This window comes from Carlito syrichta, unplaced genomic scaffold, assembly GCF_000164805.1.
Source record: "Carlito syrichta isolate Samal-C Ts95f unplaced genomic scaffold, Tarsius_syrichta-2.0.1 Scaffold136712, whole genome shotgun sequence".
Lineage (NCBI taxonomy): Eukaryota > Metazoa > Chordata > Mammalia > Primates > Tarsiidae > Carlito > Carlito syrichta.
The window spans coordinates 300996-323517 of NW_007080808.1; the positions used below are offsets into that span (position 1 = coordinate 300996).

The 22522-nt window shown below is 37.0% G+C and overlaps 1 protein-coding gene and 1 pseudogene across 1 annotated transcript in view; one reads left to right on the top strand and one right to left on the bottom strand.

Moving 5' to 3' along the window:
• Positions 1 to 2008: 2008 nt before the first annotated feature.
• ADAMTS6 (ADAM metallopeptidase with thrombospondin type 1 motif 6) overlaps positions 2009 to 22522 on the top strand; it is a gene marked incomplete at its 3' end in the record, with an annotated part of 238514 nt that continues 218000 nt past the window's right edge. Inside the window, exons 1-3 of the mRNA XM_008049780.2 lie at positions 2009 to 2560; positions 9519 to 9894; positions 13463 to 13827. Coding sequence (XP_008047971.1) covers positions 9798 to 9894; positions 13463 to 13827 — 462 coding nt within the window. The remainder of the gene's footprint in view (positions 2561 to 9518; positions 9895 to 13462; positions 13828 to 22522) is intronic.
• On the bottom strand, positions 11402 to 11995 carry LOC103251181 (annotated as a pseudogene).

The window sequence follows — 22522 nt, forward strand, 5'->3', positions numbered from 1 at the left end:
GGATGGCACTCTTTGAATAAGTAATTAGCCAAAGTTCACTCCCATTGAAAAAACTCCTTTAAAATGCTGCTAATTTGTAGGGCAGTTTATCTTAGTTGAGGGTAAAAATTTTTCAGATAGCTTGTATCGATGTTTTCTGTTCACATCTATGTTTTTGTTTTGTTTTGTTTTTTCTTCTGCAGGCTGTACCTATCTACTGTCAGTTCTTGAAAAATCAAAGAATGCTAAGGTTCAAAACTATTTAAAGGGTGATGTGATGCAAAAACAGCACCATGCTCGGTTTTATTATTTTTTGAGTTTACAATGATTACTATGAGATTTAGCTACCACACACCTGAATCATCTTTATTTAAAACTGCCAATGCCACCACCAGACATAGTTCTACATTTTACATGGCATTTAGCCAACTACTACTGATTAAGGTCAAGATGAGGACTATTGACTGTGTGGGCAGATGCTTTCCCCTTTCAACCCTTAAAGAAGAATTGAAATAACTATTCTTGGACGATCTCAGTCTGATTCATGCCTTCTTTTAGCCAACTATTCATAGATTCACCAGAAGAATTACACCTACTACCTCCGGCGTAGGAAGAAAAAAAAAAATCAAATGGGCAATAATGTTAGCAGAAGCTTGAAATTTAAGAGCCGGTATTTAGAAAGATCATCCTCCCTACCTCTTCCCTCCGGTCCAGTTCCCATTTCTGGTTCTGGACATCGGAAATCGACTTGGCACTCACTAAGGACTGGAATTTCTAGGCGTCAATTTTCCCCTGCCCCCAACCTCGGAAACTCTTAAACAGCTCCCTACCCGGCACTCAACGGTAGAGACAGATAAATGATGCAGCAGATTACACTACTGAAAGGCGGCATTTGTCCTGAGCTATTTCCACATTTTTTCCTGTTTCCGATCTGTGTGCCAGACTTTGTTTGCTTGCTTAGGACATAGAAAACATATTGGGCATTTTCTCCACTGTTTAATGCCAGTGGCTTTATCCCAGCAAATGAAAGTGAAAGTGCTACATTGTAGCAGTATTTTACCCTTAAAGTCTGAACTGGCAGCTGGTGTGTTGGGGGGAGGAAGGGTGGGATTGGAAGCTTGAAGAACCAGTTTTTGAGGTTTTGTTTGTTTATCTTGAGATCGCAGCAGGGTTCCTGTTTTTTTTCCCTTCTTTTTTTGGGGTGGTGACTTCGGGTTTATTTTCATTTGGGCAGTCATTGAAGTTTCATTCAATGTACTGACAAAAAAAAAAGAAAAGAAAAACAAAAACAAAAACCCCAACACTCCACTTGCAGCTTTTCCCGTTTGCGCTTTAAAGCACCCTCCAGTCTCACCCTCATCTGGAAATAATGCAAGCTTTTCTCTTTCCCTCTCCCTCCTCCTCCACTTTTTTTTTTTCTTTTAAAGCCCCACATAACCTGAGGTCGATAATCAGATAGAAAATGTGCTGGTCTTAGTTTACTTTCTCTTTTGGTGCTGACCTTACTTGCTGAAGTATATATAAAACACACAGGCGTCTTGTACACATGTAGCTACTGAGTTTTGAAGTCCGCCTGCTCCGCTGATCTGAGCTTTGCTTTAAGTGTCCTCAAAGGCACTGTTTATGTGCAAGTTTTTACATTTTTATTGTGTGGACTTAAATGAAATACACGGAAAAAGACACCGGAGATCTTAACGGTGACATTCGTCCATCTAAAGTCATTCATTCTTTCCTCCCCCACCCCCCCCCTTCCTTTTTCCAAGAAACAACTAATAACAAACCAGGCTAGAATTTCTAAAAGAGGTTGGAGGAGGTGGAGGAAAAGAGGCGGAGTGGGATAGGGGAGAGAGGTTAGAGGGGCCAGAATTGCTCTCATTCACAGGGTGGAAAAGTTGACATTGTCTAAGCCCTTCTGAATGGCTGGTAGTTGGTTACCCCGATTGTACCTCTACCTCCCCTCCCCCTCCACGTGACGACCCAGGACACATGCGCACCCGACGCAGCCCAGGCACATCTGCAGACTGACGTCAGTGTGCTCTGCCTCCGAGGAAAAGCTGCCAAAATTTTCTCCTGCTGCAATTCAAGTTGGCTGGGGGCCGGTAGTGAGATCTAGGGCTACTTCAACAAAACTTTGCTGCCCTTCCTGCTCCTCTTGTCTTCTTTTCTCCTGATACCTTTTGATGCTCTGCACATGTTATTTGCATAGCAAAGGCACTAAGCTGTCCAGGAAGGAGAGGGCACCACTTCCACCCCCCAATAAGTCTTTTTTCCCTTCTTTCTTTCTTTTTTTCCTTTCCCTTTTTTTGGGGGGGGGGAGAGAAAGGGGTTTTGCAAAGGCAGCATCTCAGGGTGATAGGCTGGATGTAGTGAAGGCATCTCTTATTCTGCCAAATCGGAAAGTCCGTTCTCTAAAGCCCGGGTTAGCCAGACTATAGGGTTTTATTCTGGCTGCAGAATAACTGCTGGTGTGGCTTTGCAAAGGGGGGTAAAAAAAAAAGTTAGGAGAGGGAGTACGTGAGTCGTCCAGTGCAATCTCTATTGTTTGAAACTTACTTTTTATCAGAATTTGAAGATGAAAACGGTAAGGAAGACTTCACAATATTCAATGAAACCTTTTTTTAAAAAAAAAACTTGTGCTTTGCTTGTCTTCCGAATAACGCTTGGAAAACTTTTTTCTCTCTGTGTGTGTTTTTATTTTTTTTATTTTTATTTTTTATGGCAATGAGTGAGCTTGACTGAACTCATTTTACAGATAGAAATCTTTTTAACTCCAGACTAGTTGGGGGCTGTAGAAATCTGGGACTTGCAAGTATTTTATGATGCAAAAAGTATGTTTATTGTATGATATATAGTACATGTTTTGTGGAGTGGACTTTATGATGATTATTGTAGTCTTTTAATTAATCACCAAATAGCAATTGGGAAAGTAATAACGATGTGTATGTTTTAAACTGATTTCCAGTTTTCTTAAAGAAAAATCTGCATTTTGTAGTTTCATGTCAGTGTCTTAAGTCTTCAGACAAGTGCATATTTTATGCTTGGGCTCATCGGGTAGCATTAATGTGCCAGTTGTAGTCCTGATGCTCTAGGATATGTTAAGCTCTTAATAGGCTAATCAAAGAGATGGAAGCGTGTGTTTTTGATTTACTTTTGGCCACTTGGGACGTGCTAGACTCATAACCCTCCGGAGCCTTGTTTATCGGGGTATGTCTGTATATATGGTGTGTGGGACCAAAGTTCAGGGATTGGGGAGGGGGATCAAGAGTGCGGAAGGGGGTATTGGAAAGCCTCTTTCTGATCATGTGTGTTACAATTCCCGTCTTTGATCATTTCTTTCCTTGTGCTAGAGGCAAGGAGAGGGAGAAATTGAGAAAGCACACTGAGAGGGAACAAGAGAGTGAGTTTCTTACTCTTGTTTTTATTTGAGCTGCCGGTGCAACGCGTTTGGGCCAAATGCCAACTGTCTGGGTCACACGCGTTTTATCCAAATAGATTTAGCGCTGCTGTCTGGAAATGGGCTGCTGAATGTTAACTTTAGGATCAACTCAACCAGGGCAGCTCAGACTGTTACCCTCTGTCTGGGCGAAGTGGAATGGGGGGGTGGGGGGGAGGTGCTGGGGGAGTGAGGGTGTGCAGAGCAAAGAGGAAAAGGGAAACTGAACCACTGCTTAGAACTTTTAAAAAGATACTGGAGTGTGATTTTCAACATATTCTTTTATGTTTATGTTCAGGTTTTTTGGACTACTTTTCTATTTATTTTTGTTTGTTTAGTTTTAGCTAATGTTGATTAAGAGGTGGGAATGACAGTTTTCAGAATTCATGACAAGGAAAGAAATGTAATAAAATTGGTGTAGTTGAGAGAAATTAAGAAAATTAATTTTGGAGATAATTGTTTTCCTGTGTTTCAGCAAAGTGGTAGCTGCAGTCTGGTTTATATTAATTTAGTATTGAAATGTGATCATTGATGTTTTGGATTACTGAAAACCGGCATATAGAGGCAAATGAGTTGATTTCAAACAAATCAAATTCATTCATTTGCCACAAATGGCTGCAAATGAAATCTGTGTAGTGGTATTAATATTTTTATGATTTCCAAGAGGAAAAACCTGTAACCTTAAGGCTTGGAATATTGTAACACTTTTCACGTCTGGCTCCAGTACCTGTAAGATTAATTCCTACTCTTGTCTACTCTTACCACTTCCTCTTTATTTCCTTGGTAACTACTAGTAACTGCTAGTGGTTTAAGGTGGGCCTTTGTGCCAAATCTTATCATTTGTGACTTCAGTGAGAGAATGAAGAAAGTCAACATATTAAGAGAGTTAATAGCGCATTAAAGGGGAAGAGGTAGATAGCGCTCTTGGTTCTACCAAAAGACATGGTTGATTATCAAGCTAACCTTAAGAGAAAAAGATGTTTCTGTTTTCAGGAAAAGTCATAATATAGATACTGTGTATTTACCTTGTTATCTGGAAAAAAAGTTTGGGGTTATATGTGGTTTAGAACTTGATTTTTGCAGATTGTGGCTTACATTTTTCTTTTGACTCACTTGCTTTTCTTGATAGGTTAGTTTAAGTAATTTGTGTGTTCAGTTACACCTTTCCTTGGAAACCAATCTCACAAAGCTTATAAATGATCTGGAAACCTTTGTACTTAAAGCCTAGTTGTGTTTTTAGCATAACTAGGTGACAATAAATATTTGTTAAAAGAGTAAGTCAAAAATTAAATGAGAAGTTAATTTTCACATATAAAAATTAAATACCTGAGGGGAGCATGGTATTGTTGCTTTTTCCATAGAGACCAAATCAGCTTTAAATAAATAACCAGAGTTAAGAGGGATGAAAGAAGTTGAGAAGGATGTTATACATGTTCTTTAGCTTCATAATAATAGTTCATGGGAGGAAATTATTACCTTGGCTACTCTCAGATCACTTGAGTGGGAAGTTAAGATGATAGAGGAAAAAGGCAAGTAATACCCTTCAAGTAGGGAAGACTGCTGAGGGAATCACTGTAGTAGTGCAAGTTGTCTGATCTTTTCTCTACTTGTCTAGTATAGCTTTGATCCATGGAAGTAAGTAAATGATCCCTTAGCTTTACAGGCTGGTAAATTTTTGTTAGGAAAGAAAGCATATGTAAAATCAAAGTAAAAGCGACATTTTGGTTCTGTTTTCAAATTCTAAATTGTTATAATCATCATGAATAAGTTCTTTAATGTTTGCTTTAAAGATAATAAACCTAGTTGATTGACTCCATTATCATATCTAACCATTATACATTTTGCGAAATAGAGAAACATGAAACTATTTTTGAAGGAAGGCCTTTGAAAAATGGTGTTAGATAATGATAGGGAGGACTAACATTATTTAGATGTCAAAATTAAGTATGCAGATACTTTACCTCATAATAATCTAATTTAATCTCTCAATAAATCTTTGTAAAATAGATATCATTATCATGATTTTATAGATGAAGCAACAGATACAGAGAGGTTAAGTAACTTGGAGTCAGGCCAGGATTCAAAGCTTTTGTGCTTTCCATAACATAATAATGTTTCTGCTACATAACTTAAAGGGTTAATTCATTATGATTTTTGGATAATTGACTAGTATTTTAATGTTAGCCTGAACTTTGGAAACTATATCTTGAAAAGTCAGGGCCTCTGCACTTTTGTTTATGGTGTTCTCATCAACCTCCCAAGCAGGTGTCAGAAAGTAGGTTAACTCATTCACTTTGATTGTGTAGGTGATTAAGAGTGGTTAGATATGTTAGTTGTGTTGATTTTAGTTGAGTTCTAGCCAACTCATTTACTTAGTGTTAAGTTTCTTCACTGAGCACTGGAAGCTTGAAAGAAAGTGGGGAGTGAGTGAAAGTGAGACAGGAGAAAGAAACTCAAATTTATTGAGTGCCCATGTGCCAGATATTGTAGCTACTGGTGGAACCAAGACTGTAACTCTGGTTTGTTTAACTTCAAGGCTCCTGCTTTTTCTACTATGCTCCAATGCCCTTTTTACTGCAAATCCTTAAATCATATGTTAGTCTACTTCTGGCCAAATAGTTACATATTACCTTTTTTCTCAATGCTACTGGCTTAGTTAACTTGGGTATTTATAGGACAATAGGTAAGAGAGAAGGTTACGAAACTGTGAAGAGCAGGAAATTTCTCAAGAGGGAATATTAGTTTCTTCTTAAGCCCAGCCAATTACACTGTAAGTTTGTCATTAGTTTCATAACCCAGAAAAATAGGGGAATGAAAGATAAATGGTTCAATATAAATCCATCACCTCTGCTAGAAAATTAACCCAAAAGTGTTAGTTTAATTTAAAGAAAGATTACAATTTAAAGTACAGAAATGGCTCATTTAATGTTAGCTATTATTCAAAATACTCTAGTGAGTTAAAAAAATTAAAACAATGAGAATGAATGTAGTTCATGAAGTAACAATTATATTTTAGTAACTTATAAGAAGGTTTGGAATATGGAGACTGTATGTAAGTTGGAAATCAAAATAACTAAATTCTTTTTATTACTGTTATTGAATAATGGCATGATGTAATCTCTTTTTACATTTTTGCCTGAGAAAGGATATGTAGTGCTTTCTGTCTTGCTTAAATAATTGCAAAATTAATTTTGAGATGAAACAATTGCTGTATATAAGGTTTTTAAAAACTATTGCCATTAACATACTATTTATGAATATCTTATTTGACATTGGTTGTTATCAACTGCTGTTGAATGTTTAAATGAGAGTGACTTAAACTGGAAGTGTGATATTATATAAATAGTTTAGACTTATTTTATTTTTTGAGTTGAGGTCTCATTCTGTTGTCCAGGCTGGAGTGCAGTGGTTTGATCATGGCTCACTGCAGCCTGGACCTACTGGGCTCAAGCAATCCTCCCGCCTTGGCCTTCCAAAGTGCTGGGATTACAGGTGTGAGCCACTCTGCCTGGCCTAGAATTTGGACTTTAGAGCCAGATAGCCTTGTGTGTGAATCTGTTTTCTACCTATCTAATCTCTGTGAGCTTCAGCTTCTTTATTTGTAAATTGGCAGTTATATTAGTTATCAATTGCTGCATAACATATTATCACAAACTTAGCAACTTAAAACAGTATACATTTATTAGCTCACAGTTTCTCTGGGTCAGGAGTTCAGGCATGGCTTAGTATGTCCTCTGATTTAGGATCTCTCACAAGGCTATAATCAAAATGTTGGTAAGGACCGGGGTCTCTACAGAAGGCTTAACTGGGCAAGAAGCTGCTTCTAAACCCACAAATTATGGATAAGATTCTGTTTCTAGCATGCTGTTGGACTGAGGACCTGAGTTCCTTGTTGGTAATATCTGGAGGCTACTCTCGGTTCCTTGCCATGTAGACCTCTCCGTATGGCTGCTGGCTTTCTCTAAGTCACTGAGGGAGAGTCAGCTAGCAAGATACAAGTCAGAATCTTTTGTAATCTAATCATGGAAGTGATACTCCTTCAATGTTGAGATGCTCTATTGGTTAGAGTCAAATTATTTAAGGGGAGGAGATTACACAAGAGTGGGCCATCAGTTTGTTCTGCCATAATGACAGTAATACCTACTTCACAAGATCATTATGGAGATTAAAATAAGTAATATAGGTATCGGCAGTTCTTTATTTTTGGTCTGACCTTAAACTGCCTTTCCAGATATTACTTGATAGTCTTTTACACAAGAACCAAATTTACTGTTCATATTATTACTAATGGTATTTACCATTGGCCATTTTTTTCTTGCCATCTAGACTTTGTGGAATACATTTCTTCAGTTTGTAATGATTGCCTCCCTCAATTTGACTTGTGAAATTTCGTTCATCTACCAAGACTTATCTCAGATATTCCCATTTTCAAAACATTCCTCGATCTATTCTTCTCTGACTTGGAAGTCATCTTCTTCATCTGATTACCTGTAACGACTCATTTTAACTTTATTATGGTATTTGTCAGTCTGCCTTGAATTTTTTCTCATTATTTAGATGATGAGTTCCCCAAGGGCAAGGATTGTCTTAATCTTTCCTTTGTCCCTTACTACTTTTCTGTATTGTGATGTTCTTATAACATTATCTTTTAAACATAGTAAGGCAATATTGTTGATTAATGAATTCGTTTTTCCAAGATTTAGTAGTTTAATAACTTATACAGATGGACGTAAGGAATTGTAAATGGTTGTGGTTGTTTTATATGTTGTAATAACTAATACTTCTAGCTCCATGGGGAATGACATGTTCCACATAAGTTAATTTTCCAGTTAACTACAAAATACTCTTTTATATGCCTAAAGTGATTCTGTTTTAACCACTATTTACTCATTCTTTTTTTTAACCAATAGATATGTAGTAAACATTTATTAAATATGATAATGTCATATATTATGGATTTGGCATAAAAATCTTTTCAATATCCTTTGTGTACTTCCCTAACTCATTAGCAATAATTTATCGTATTAAAAGTATTTACCTTTTTATTTTGGACTCAGGCACAGTATTATGAATGTTATATATTCAGCTATAATACAGCTATACACACAGTAGGAGCTATTAAACTATATAAGAACCATTTGCCTCTACCCCAAACTACATTGCTTTGGGATTCTAAAACTACCTTTTCATTTTTTAATCCTTTTTTCCCACCATTTTGCTGTCAGTGGTTAGTTTTTAGTTCCTTAGTTATTTTCTTCTAATGTGCTGTATGCTGGGAAATCAGGTAGTCAAGTATGCTGTTGTTTTGTATAAAGTATGAATGCACAGACTCTCTTTAGTCATACCACCCTGAATGTGCTGCATCTCATTTGAATACACAGACTCTGATTGAGGTTGTTAGGTGAATGTAAAGTAATTGAGATAGGACTTGAATCTGTTGTGATACCTGAAATGAAGTTTCAAAAATTTATTTTCTTTTCAGTTACATTCTAGAGAGTTGAAGGTACTTCATATGAATTGTCTTATAAGTCATATAAGACTTCTGACTAAAGTCAAGGGTTATAGTAAATATGGTTCAATTTTTTAGAAGTTTAGTTTGTGGTACAGTCTCAATGTTCACAGACAGCTGCTAAATGTCACTCTGTATTTGTAGATCTATTTTGCCAGAAAAAAAATGATAGATGCCTCATAAAGCAACAACAGTCTCTGGATGAGTATGCTTAAAAAGCATGTTATGGAATGGGATCATATATTGTTTGTCACTTACATATAATGACCTTACACTGTGAAGTCAGTCCACTTTTTATTTTATCAAAAGGAAGTTAGCTTACTGAACTCAATTGTTATCTTCAAAGTTTTTAAAAAGAATTATGATTTCTCTTTAGATTCCTTCTTTGATTATTAATAGTTCTGGCATCATGCTGCTAACCATTCTGTGTTTAATCTTGTGAATGTTTATCTAGACTATAAAGAGCAACAATGGTCTAATTTAACTATATTAAGCTATTTTGTAGTTATATCTTTTGGCATGCATTCAGTAATATATAGTAGGTCTGTCCATTCAGGATATTTTTCAGTTAACTTAAATTTGTTTTTGTTTTTCTAGGTTAAAAAATGGCCATACTTTAGTAACTAATCAGCCTAATGCTTTGCTTATGAAAATTTTTACCATCATTATTTTGCTCATTTGAATTGAGAAAATGAATCCAGATATAGAAGAAAGCACAGGATGTTGGAAAAAAGTGCCTGTTAAACAGTGGAACATCTAATAACTAATTTGCAACAAGTTTTAAAGAAATACAATTGTTATGCTTCGATTTTGGTATGATATTGACTCTCTAGCACATAGGTAGCCCTTGAAAAAAATTATCCAGTTTTCTAAATTATGGAAATTTTGTGGAAGACGTTGACCTGGATTTTGAGCCTCATCATGGCTTCATCGGAATTTCATGTTGACCAAAGGCTTGCATACAGTTCTCAAGGTAGGATTGCTGCTTTTGAAACTGACAAAAAATATTGCTATTAGTCAGACAAGAAAATATTCTGAATATTTAGTTTGGGTGAACACTTTGTTTGGGATATGTAATGATAGAATGGAAACCCACTGTGTCAGTTCAGTGCTAGTTTCATAAATGTTAAGGGTTCTACAAGTTGGTTTAACTTGTCTTGCTAGTATTTCACTTCCAGTGGATTTTAGAGTTGACCAGTCTTTCTTGGAGAACTATAGACCCCAAAGCCTTCTACGTCTGAATACTAAACTTTAGTAGGTTCACTTATTTCTAGGGTTTATGGGCAAGACCATGTTCAAAGAGAATTCGAAAGTCTATGCTTTAAAAGATAAATAAACCAAATAAATTACAATATATAACTCTTTCAATATGGACTCTTCATTAAAAAATGCCTTTCCAAACTTAAGAATTCACCCAAAGACTAGAATCAGGGTAAAAGAGTGAGAATTATAAGAAGTTCAACTTTCCAAATTCTAATCCTTATAATTTTTTTTTTGAGTCTAAATTTCACTCTGTTGCTCAGGCTGGAGTGCAGTGGCTCACTGCTACCACAGCCTTGACCTGTTGGGCTCAGGCTATCTTTTCTCCTCTGCCTTCCAAGTAACTGGAAATACAGGTGTGCGCCACCATTCCCGGCTAATTTTTTTTATTTCTTATAGAGACAAGGCCTTGCCAAATTGCCCAGGCTAATCTCAAAGCTCTGGGCTCAGGCATTTCTCTTGCCTCTGCCTCCCAAAGTGCTGGGATTACAGGTATGAGCCACTGCGCCCTGTCTCTAAACCTTATCATTTTAATTTGCAGAATTGAACTTTATGTCCTTGAAATCTTAACAAAGAAGATCCTGTGAGTAAATGTCATTTTGTTTTCCACGGATCAGTTCAATCCTTATAGAATTATTGAAAGTCATACCTTTTGGATTTTCCTCCCATGAATGCATAGTAACAGATCATTTTTTGGTGCCAATGAGCCAGATTTTCAAGACTACTATAGATTGATAGAGATATCTAGAAGTCCATGCGTAGCAAAGTTGATCAATTAAGCAAAGACTAATTTAATATGAACTCTTTTTTTGTAAGAAATGAAGTAAATACTGTCTCCTAACCTATTTCCATTTGGCTATGGTTTCATGGGAGTTTATATTTGTGGGTAAACTCCATTTTTTTTAACACTCTTCAAAGTTCTATTTCACTAACTTCAGGTCAAATTTCCACAGCTGTGTTCTGGTCAATTTACTATCCTTGCTTGGCTTCCAGAAATGATAGTACAAAAAGATCTGTGGGATAGGGAGACCACTTTCAGAAAACTGCATTTAGTCAGTTTCCATAAAGCAACAGAGTGGGGCATCTGATTATTCAACAAAACAAAGCTTTAATAGCACCCAGGAGGGCAGACAGGCAAACCAGGCTGTAGATATCTTTTCATCTGCCAAAATTCAGACCAGAGAATACCTGCTACACAGAGATGCTAAAGGTATTGATAGTCATCTTTTCTTTTTCTCTTGCTACAACATTTTTCTTCTTTTAACTATCATGTCATGTAGTGTCTCAAGTCCTTCCTTCAGTCCAACTCTATGATTGCACAGGTGGGTTGCAAATGCCAAGGATTTGGTGAGCTCAGTACCCCCATTGCTAACAACTTCTCAATTTCTGAGAGAGACAATGAATTCCTCAAGTCTTGTTTGTTAGCAACTATCAGTACAGGGATTCTTTGATTTTCTGATATCCTCATTATTTTGTGAAGTTCAGTTTTGACTTCTTTTAACATCAACAGAGTCCACAACAAACATAATGCCATCTGTGCATCTGGTATATGACTTCCACAGCAGTCTTAGTTTCTCCTGACCACCTACATCCCAGAAGTGAAAAGTGACTGTTCTAGAATTTTCCAAGGTTACCTTAATTTTCTTCATGTTAAATCCTTTGGTAGGTACGGTATTTACAAACTCATTGAACTACAGCCTGTATAAAACGGTCATTTTCCCAGCACAGTCCAAACCCAGAATAACAATGTGGAAGGACTGAAATGAAGATAGGCTGGACAGGATAGATGTCTGGGCTGATAGTCCAGTCCCCATTTCTAGCTGTACATAAGTGTCCAGGAAGAAGCACTACCTTCTTTCTGCTTTAGAACTTCTCTTCCCTGGTGATCCAGCTATAAGACTGTTCCCGAACTGGAGTCTGGGTCCAAATACAAACACATGGGCAGGCATTTCCATGCCAGAGGAAGTGCCGTGTGTCCTTCCAGCTTAGCTCTCCAGGCACTCTTGGTAAACTCCATTTATGAAAAATGAGGCAATGGGCAGACATTTGTTTTCTCTTAGTGGTAAATCTAGCTGAAGGAAGGCATGGCTGAGGAAGTAGATTAGATGGGTAATAATTAGTACATCTAAGTGAGGAAAATATGTTTAACAGGTCTCTGATTTTTTAGTCAACCTGATGTTTTAGCAGTTTTATTGAGCTATAATACACACATCATATAATTCACCCATTTAACGTATACAATTCTGTGGTTTTTAGTATTTTCAGCATTCTACAACCATCACCATCATCAATCTTAGAACATTTTCATCACTCCAAAAAGAAACGCTGTGCCTGATAAGCGGTCATTCCCAAATTCCCTCCAAAATACTTCTCACATCAGCTGTAGGCAACCTCTAAGTTTCTAAATTTCTGTCTCTAGAGATTTGCCTATTCTGGATATTCCATATAAATGGTTTGTATGTGGTCTTTTGTGACTGGCTTCTTTTACTTAGCATAATGTGTTAAACGTTCAATAATGAGCTTTGATTATGAGAGCAGTTATTATGAAGGCTCATTTTTGTGTAGTATGTATCAGTACTGCATTCCTTTTTATTGTAGAATAATATTCCATTGTGAGGATATACCATATTTTGTTTATTCATCAATTGATAGCAATTTGGACTATTTCCCCTTTTTTGGCTATTATAAATAATGCTGGTAAGAACATTCATATGTGAATGTTTTTATGTGGGTATGTGTTTTCATTTCTATTGTGTAATATACTCAGGCGTAGAATTGTCGGATCATGTGATAATTCCATGTCTAACAATTTGAGGAACTGTGAGACTGTTTTCCAAAGTGGCTGCAGTATTTTTCTAGTGATGCTTTTTTAAAATAATAACTTCTACAAGACTATAGAGATTCTCGTTGGGTATAAACAGATTTTTATCTGACCTAAACTCTTTTCTTTTACATATGTGTGCTTGTCATTGCTTGTTATTTCAGTATAAACTTTTCATGTGTCCTATAGAATTTTGTTCTTAGAATTCATGTTTTTAAAATTAAATTTAAAAAAGAAAAATAGTCCTTCACAAGTAATTTTAAAATGATTGGAACTTTACTCTTTAGATTTTAAACTTTTACTTTTTTATTTAGTATAACATTTTTTATACATACTTCATATATAATGATGCATAGTTTTAACTGACATAATTTTTGTTTATATTGCTTCTTCTTTGTTCTGTTAAATTTTCTTTTCTTCCATGTGTTTTTCCTGGATTCTCTGCCTTGTGATTACAAAGAGGAATTCCTGACTTATCTTGAACACTACCAGCTAACTATTCCAATAAGAGTTGATCAAAATGGAGCGTTTCTCAGCTTTACTGTGAAAAATGATAAACACTCAAGGAGGAGACGGAGTATGGACCCTATAGATCCACAACAGACAGTATCTAAGTTATTTTTTAAACTTTCAGCCTATGGCAAGCACTTTCATCTAAACTTGACTCTCAATACAGATTTTGTGTCCAAACATTTTACAGTAGAATATTGGGGGAAAGATGGACCCCAGTGGAAACACGATTTTTTAGACAACTGTCATTACACGGGATATTTGCAAGATCAACATAGTACAACTAAAGTGGCTTTAAGCAACTGTGTTGGGTTGGTAAGTAGATGTTACAATTTTAAATTTCTAATGGGAAAATAAGTTCACAGTGTAAATATCTTTCCTCAGATTAAAAAAATACATAGGTAGTTGAGGTAGGAGGTAGTAGTCTAAAATTTTTTGTTATTTCCACTGCCTGTGCCTTTGATAGCCTTTTAAATAATGTTTATATTTACTTTTCAAAGAGCAACTTTTAAAACTCTATTATAAGAAGAGTAGTACATGAAACCTCAGGTTTCCTTTTAGATTAAGTTTTTCTATTGAAATAAGGTATCTTTTATGTATAAATAAAGCTCATTCAATTGTAAAGCATTTCAAGGTATGTTTCTGTGTATGTGTGTATTATGTAGGAAACCATGCCATTGATATCCTTTTCAGATTTCTTTCGTAATATCTTTCTCTGGCAGGCAACATAGCTTCAAATTATTTATGACCTTCTTGAAACAAAAATATTTTATACCAGTGTCTATGAAATAATTTTTCTGTACATTAATATGAAAATGAATGATAAAATTTATTTTACTTTGAAAATGAGCTCAAGAGTACAGGGTTTCTGCTGAGACTTTAAGTCTATGCTAGTCTAATGGTAAATATACTATTCACAGTTACACACAGTAATAATTGTAGAACAAAGCATATTCCCATACTTCCTCTTCTGCATTTACCTTGTTCAGGCCAATAATACAAATGTTCCATTACTGCTGTACCTGTGTAAAAACGTGCACACATTTTGGTGCCCAAGGCGTGTTTTCAGAAATGGTTTTTTCTTCCTTTTTATAACATGCTCATATTCTTATTTATACTGGAATATAAAATAACTACATAATTAGAGTAGGGTTTAAATACATTTTAGATTTGAAAAGACTATCGAGAACTCAATGGAGACAAAAATTCACAGTAAATGTATATAAGAATTTGCTCAGATTGTCTATTTTTTATAACTGTTAACTAAAATGAGCCAAATAATTACTTGGATTTTTAAGATTAGGTTTAATTCCTATAAATAGACATGTTGAGTACATTTTTTTGTTAGTTTCTCTATAAGCAGTTTTAGAACTTTATATGTTAAGCAAATTTATCTTTTTTGAATAAAATTATCCAAAACAAATGTGTTCTAAAATTTCTCATGTGTTAAAATGACACACTGTTAATTATTATCGAAAAATACTATTCTTAGTCATTGAGTAAGCTCTTTCTTTATATTTGGCATTAACATTCATTATGCTGCTGCTAGTTTTAACAGGGTGATGAATTGAACAAATTTAGGGGGGAAAAAAACTCATTCCACTGTGGGATTTGAGGAAAGAAGAATGATTGTAGATATGAAGATGATTTAGAACATATGGGAGATGGTAAGGGACTATACAAAGACTATGGCATTGTGAATTGAGACAATAGAATGAATTTGAAGCACATTTTGGTGAGAAAATTTAGAGGATATGTAGCCTATTAGTCTTCTCTGGCTTATAACACAGATAGCACATAGTAGGAATTTAGTAATATTAAGGTCGAGGTTTCTATTTTGGATGAAGGCATATAAGAATGTTACTAGTTGAAAAGGAATGCTAGTGGATTGTTGGATTGGAGACAGAGATGAAGAAAATGCCTTTGATATAGCGTGAGTAATCTGAATAAAAAGAGGTTAAAGATGTCTGGTGGCATTTGGAAACATAGCTCTGAAGTTTAGAAAAAAATTCAGTTCTGGAAACAAGTAACTTGAGAATCATTAATATAGGTGAATGTTTTTGAAACTGTGAAACATGCTAATGAGTTAAAAGTGAGAATACGTTTGAAAATGGAAAGCTTTTTACGTGAAGAAGATGGCAGAGTGTCACCCATCCATTCTTCATTCTCATTGAGACTTTCTTTCTCTTGTGCTCTTCCCCTCTGTTAACACCTTTTTATTTTACTTCACTTCTCTGTTTTTTTGTTTTGTTTTGTTTGAGTTGGAGTCTCACTCCGTCACCCAGACTGGAGTGCAGCGGCCGCCCCTGGCCACCGCAGCCTCGACCTGCTGGGCTCCGGCGATCCTTCCGCCTCAGCCTTCCGAGTAGCCGGAATTACAGGCGCGCGATACCACGCCCGGCCGATTTTTTGATTTATTGCAGAGATGAGGTCTCGCCAAGTTGCCCAGGTGGGTCTCGAACCCGCGGGCTCAGGCAATCCACTCACCTTGGCCTCCCAAAGGGCTGAGCCACCGAGCCCGGCCTTCATTTCTTATTGAAACTGCGTGGTCCATGTTAACTAAGTTTGATTACTGATTAAGTCTGCCAGGTTTGTCCATTGAAATTACTATTTTTTCCTTTGGCAATTAATAAGGAATTTGTGAGCAGATATTTTGAGACTATGTCAATAACCTGTTCCTCATCACACTTTTAACCACTAGTTTTGTAACCTTTACCTTCATTATTATTTTGTATCATGCTACATTTTTAATCCAATGGGATATGTAAATAGGTTTTTAAAAATCCCACTTTTCAAAGGCTACTGGTCTTAATTCTATTTTTTAATTGTTCTGTATAAAATAGTTTTCAATGCAGAGATCATTAGTGTTTTCCGATATTTCCTTATTCATAGTTTCAGTATTCAAAGGACACCATTGAAAGGACAAGGTTCCTAAAGTTATAGTCTACCAGTTGAAAATAATGTCAGATTTTAGTTTGCGTTATGTTTGCACCATGGCTTTCTTATCCCAGTTTTGTTTTTCTGGAGTTTTGGGGGAGGGAGAAGAAATATGATTTCTTTATCCATTGACCAGTTATTCACGGAGTGCTGTGGCACACTCACGGGCACCCCAAGTGTTGACATGCTGGGCTCAGGCGAGCCTTCCACCTCAGACTTCCAAGTAGCTGGAACTGCAGGCACATGCTAACACACCTGGCTAATTTTTTGATTTATTGTGGAGATGATGTCTCACCATGTTGCCCAGGCTGGTATCGAACCTGTGGGCTCGGGCAATCCTCTTGTCTCAGCCTCCTAAAGTGCTGGGATTACAGGCTTGAGCCACCACGTGGGGACCCAGTGACCAATATTGTCAAGTTCTTTAATCTTTACATCTATTACGTGGAATACATTCCATTCTTCTTTGGAGGCATTTTTCATGAAATCTACTGATTAATTAATTTTGGGATTTCTTTCCAAATTAGTTCTACATCTTCTTCTTTGTGTGTTTATATTCTGGGTTTGTTGGAGAATATCTTCAAATAATTGCCTCAGAACAGGTGCCTGGGAAGTATAGTTTCTGAACCCTTGACTGTTTGAAAGTGACTTTATGCTGCCCTCATTTTTGGTTAGTAAAGTAACCAAGTGTGGAATTCTAGGTTCAAAAACAATTTTCCTTAAGAACCATGGATGGTGGAATTGGGAAAGAACCATGGATGGTGGAATTGGGCATCCGTTTTATCTATATGCTTTTGTATCTTAAAAAAAAAAGATTTAAAGGTCAAAAACATTTACATTGATTTATTTTGAATGGCAGGTAGAAATTTGCTGCTAGTCTTTTATGCTTTAATTTTTTCCCTTCTTTAAATCATGTCTCTTTATTCTTACTGTTTCAGGTATTTTATAATGTGGTTAGGTATGGATCTTTTTCCTTCTTCTTGCTTAGTATTTGATGGGTACTTTTGATAAAGATCCTCCTTCAGGTTAGAGAAATTTTAAAAATTATTTCTTTAATAATTTTCTCTCTTTATTTTTTTCTTTCCCCCATTTTCTCTTTCTGAAATTGGTTCTCTGCTTCTCTTATCTTTATCTCTTTTTCCATTGTTTTCTTTTTTTTTTTCCCTTGGGTCTATGAGATTTCCCCAATTTTGCTGTCTTTTTCTTCAGCTGTTTTAAAAATTACAGTGGTCACTGGGCTCGGTGGCTCACTCTGTAATCCCAGCACATTGGCAGGCCGAGGTGAGTGGATTGCCTGAGCCTGCGGGTTTGAAACCCGCCTGGGCAACTTGGCAAGACCTCATCTCTACAATAAATTAAAAAATTAGCCAGGAATCGTGGCATGTGTCTGCAGTTCCAGCTACTTGGAAGGTTGAGGCAGAAGGATCACTGGAGCCCAGGAAGTCAATGCTGGGGTGGCCATGAGTGTGCCACTACACTCCAGCGTGGGCAATGGAGTGAGACTCTGACTCAAAAAAAAAAAAAAAAAAAAATGCAGTGCTCATATTTCTAACTTTCAAGAGATCATTCTCTTTTTTTATTTACTTACATTTTGTTCTATGTCATGAAAAATTATTTTCTTTAATCCCTCTGAAGATAATGAAGACCAAATAACTAGTTAGAAAAGCTTGGTAACCCCCATTAGACTTTCTATTCATTTAATTATGTCCACAGTAGTCTTTCTCCATTTCATTCATTCATTCGTTTATTCATCCTTTCACTAAATACTTATAAGTACTTGCCATATAATAGGCACTGCTCTAGGTGCTAAGAGTACAACAGTAAACAAAATAAAAACCCTATTGTCATACGACTTGCTTCTAGTAGAGTAGATACACAATAAGATAAATAAATAAAAATCATAATATATTGGATAGTGACAAGTGGTAAAGAGGAAGAAGTTTGTTTGTTTTTAAGTCTTACTCTCTTGCTCAGGCTGGAGTGCAGTGACACGCTCACGGCCACCACAGCCTCAACCTGCTGGGCTCAGACGATCCTTCCACCTCAGCCTTCCAAGTATCTGAAAATACAGGCATGTGTCACCACACCTGGCTATTTATTTATTTATTTATTGTAGAGACAAGGTCTTACCAAATTGCCCAGGCTGATCTTGAACCCCTGGATTCACAATCCTCTCGCCTCACCCTCTCAAAGTGCTGGGATTACAGGCTTGAGACACTGCGCCCAGTTAGGAAGAAGTATTTAACAGAGACTTAAGGGGAAGGAGGAAGAAAAATGCTGACATCTGAGGGATAACATTTTCATATAGAAATTTGCAAGTGCAAGGATATAATATGAGGTTGAGAAATAGGATGGAGGCCACTATGGTGATAGCTAAGTAAAAGAGAGTGAGAATAATGGAAGTTGAGGTTAGAGAGGTCAGAAAGGAAAAGGGGTACCAGATGTAAGGTTTTAGAGGACACAATAAAAATCAGTAACTTCAAGCTTGAGGCCTGAGCAACTAGAATAATCTAGCAGCCATCCATTTAGGTGAGGAAAACTCAAGAATTAACTAAATGGGAAATCTATTGGGCGAGTAGGTTGAGGGGTGTATATCATGAATTCAGTTGGACACATTAAACTTGAGATTGTTGTGTAGGATGTTGGATATGCCAGTCTGGAGTTCAGAGGAGAGACATTAATTATAGAGTTATAAATTTGGGAGTCATCAATATATAGATGATATTTAAAACCAGGAGTCAAACCCTGGTTATTTTGGGGTCAAACCCAAAAATTATATGAAATTTTTTTGAAGGAAACATAGGTAGAATAGAGGAGAGGTCTGAGGAGTGAAGCTTTCAGCATTTCAAGAGTCCAGGGACGTCAGAGAAATGTGAAGGAAACAACAAAGAACAGAGTAGTAATACTAGAAAGACAAATTAATACTAGAAAAATGTCCTGGAAGCCAAGAGAATGATGTGTTTTAAGAAGAAAATGCTGCTGATGAGTCAAGGGTAGGACTGAAAACTGACCATTGCACTTATCATTGAGGAGGTTATTGGTGATCTTGACAAAAGCAGTTTCAGTGATGTAATGGTGAGGTTTGGAAGAGAGACAAAGATCTGATTGGAGTAGGTTTATAAGGGAGTGGGAAAGAGAAAAGAGTATATAAATAATCATTTCAAGGACTTTTGGAAAAGCAAGGAATTTTCAGTAGCTGCAGGCAGAAATGGGATCAGAAGAGATTATGTTTTTGTTTTGTTTGATAAAGATGGGAATGATTATGTAGAGAGGGGACAATTGCTGGAGTGAAGTTTTTGGTGGTGAGAAGGAATTGAATCATCTGCACAAGAGGAATAATTATCTTCAGCTAGGAGAACAGATAGTTCATCCATAATAACAGGAAAAAATAGATCATAAGAACATGAGATGCAGGATTATGGGTATTTGTAGTTGTAGGATTTTGTAGGAGGTTGTGCAGTGTTGTCTATTGGAAGTGGATATAAAAGGATGAGGTTTTAGAGGATTTAGAAGAGAGGAGAAAGCATGAAATATTTATCCAGGAGCATGGGATACTGAATGAGCTACAACTATGTGTAATTTCTGTGAAGCATTAAGGGCATAGGCAAAATTAATGATGGTGAATTTAAAGTGAGACAAGTCAGCATATTTGTGTATTTTTATCTGGTTAAGTACTGCTGCAAAGGTGCAGGCCTGCCAAATTTGAATTTAGTCAGGGTTGTGATTTAGCCAATCAAATTCAATGAAATGAGAAAGAGACAAGAGACTTTAAGGTGGAATTGAAACTGGGTTAGAAGGAAAGCGAGGGCATGAGGAGGGTAAAGGATAGTGAAAAGGTGACCGGATCGATGGACTGTGGGGACTGATGGGGGTAAAAGAACTGCCTTTTGGAGCTGAGGGACAGTACTGGAAAGATAAAAGAACGGCTTACTTGAACTTGAAATTATAGAAGGCTTCAATATCAGTACTGCTAAAATCCAGGGTTTGACTGTGGGCATGAGTGTCTAAGGTAAGATGAAGGCCAAGGTATTTGAAAAAGAGAAGGTCAAGAAATTGAGAGGGTAGGGATTTAAGAGACCATCTATGTCAGTAGTGTTTTTCGTTTGTTTTTTGTTTTTAATGTCAGTAGTGCTTAACCTAGGTCCATGAATGGGATTTGGGTCTTGGAGAACTGGAATGGAAATATATTACATCTTTATTTTTAGTAATTCTTAACTGAAATTTAACATTTCCTTCCATTATAAATATGGGTCGCAAACCCATATAGTAATAGTAGTACCTGTGACTTTCTCCCCAATAGAAACCACAGATATTTTTATATCATGTTATGGTTTTTGCATATTTTTTTTTCTTTTCTTTTTTTTTTTTTTGAGTTGGAGTCTCACTCTGTCGCCCAGACTGGAGTGCAGTGGCCGTTCCCGGCCACCGCAGCCTCGACCTGCTGGGCTCTGGCGATCCTTCTGCCTCAGCCTTCCGAGTAGCTGGAATTACAGGCATGCGCTACCACGCCCGGCTGATTTTTTGATTTATTGTAAAGATGAGGTCTCGCTGCCCAGGCGGGTCTCGAACCCGCGGGCTCAGGCAATCTACTCACCTCAGCCTCCCAAAGGCGCAGGATTACAGGCTGAGCCACCGAGCCCGGCTTGCATATTTTTCAAAACATTTTTATTCATCACTATTGTGAAATTATTATAGTTATTAAAGTCACTGATGATCTTATTGAAAGTGTTACAAAAAGTCATATGTTATATTTAAAGATATTTGGATACTGTATTTCACTATAATTGATTTTATTTGTAATCTTTTTTTTGCATTTAAAATATTTTAAGAAGTGGTCCTTAGGGTTTTTTTTGTTTGTTTTGTTTTGTTTTTTTTGAGTTGGAGTCTCACCCTGTCTCCCAGACTGGAGTGCAGTGGCCGCTCCCGGCCACCGCAGCCTCAACCTGCTGGGCTCCGGCGATCCTTCCACCTCAGCCTTCCAAGTAGCCGGAATTACAGGCATGCGCTACCATGCCCAGCTAATTTTTTGATTTATTGTAGAGATGAGGTCTTGCTGCCCAGGCGGGTCTCGAACCCGCGGGCTCAGGCAATCCACTCACCTCAGCCTCCCAGAGGTGCAGGATGACAGGCTGAGCCACCGAGCCCGGCTGGTCCTTAGGTTTTACCCCTAGACTTCCAAAGGGATTCAGGGATGTGCACATAAACAAAGTTTAAGAACTCATGATATAAGAAGATATTTAAGTCAACTGTTTCAGGATTGATATTGCAGAGAGTGACAGTGATCCAGAAGCTGATATTTTTAAGGAATGAGGGGGCTAACTTGGGATCAATAGATAACCGTAACTACAAAAACGGGGATATAATGGTGTGAAGTTCAATGCCAGTGTTTTGTTTTTTTTGAGGCGGGAAAGAGGATTGTTTGGAAGTGACAATGAGTCACAAGAACATTATCCTGCTTCCATGTCCTATAGGAGACCTGTAGAAGAGAAAGCAGCCCCCGTTCCAAAGGACTACAGGGAAGGAATATCCTTTAGGGAGACTCAGGTTTTTGTTAGAGTAAGATGAAGTGAATATTCACAGGTGAGGCTGAGTGTATAGAAGATTTTGTTGATGATTGGCTTTGAATTTGAGAGGGTATGGAAGTGTTTTAAATGATAGGAAGAGATAGGAGATGAGATCAGAAAACATGTGTGCATAACCATATGGCAATTAGAATCCAGGCTTGGGCTTCTTCTAGGAATTAGTATGGCAAGGAATTGATTAGATTTATCCATAATGGTCCTGAGGCAGATCGTGTAAAAGTGAATGGGGATGCAGAGAAGTGAGAGCAGAACTCTTGTCAGGAATGTACAGATTCTGGGACTTCCACTAAATTTAAGTCCTCCATCATCTGGTCTTCAGCCCCTTCCTAGTTGCAGGATCATTCTCTTCTTCCCTTCCTCCAGTAGCTGTAGCTCCTGGCTGTTTCTCAGATACTGCAAGCACGCTCCTACCTCATTGCCTTTGCATTTGCTGTTCCCACTATCTGGTCTGTTCTTTCCTGAAATATCTGTTTAACTTACTCCCTCACTTTATT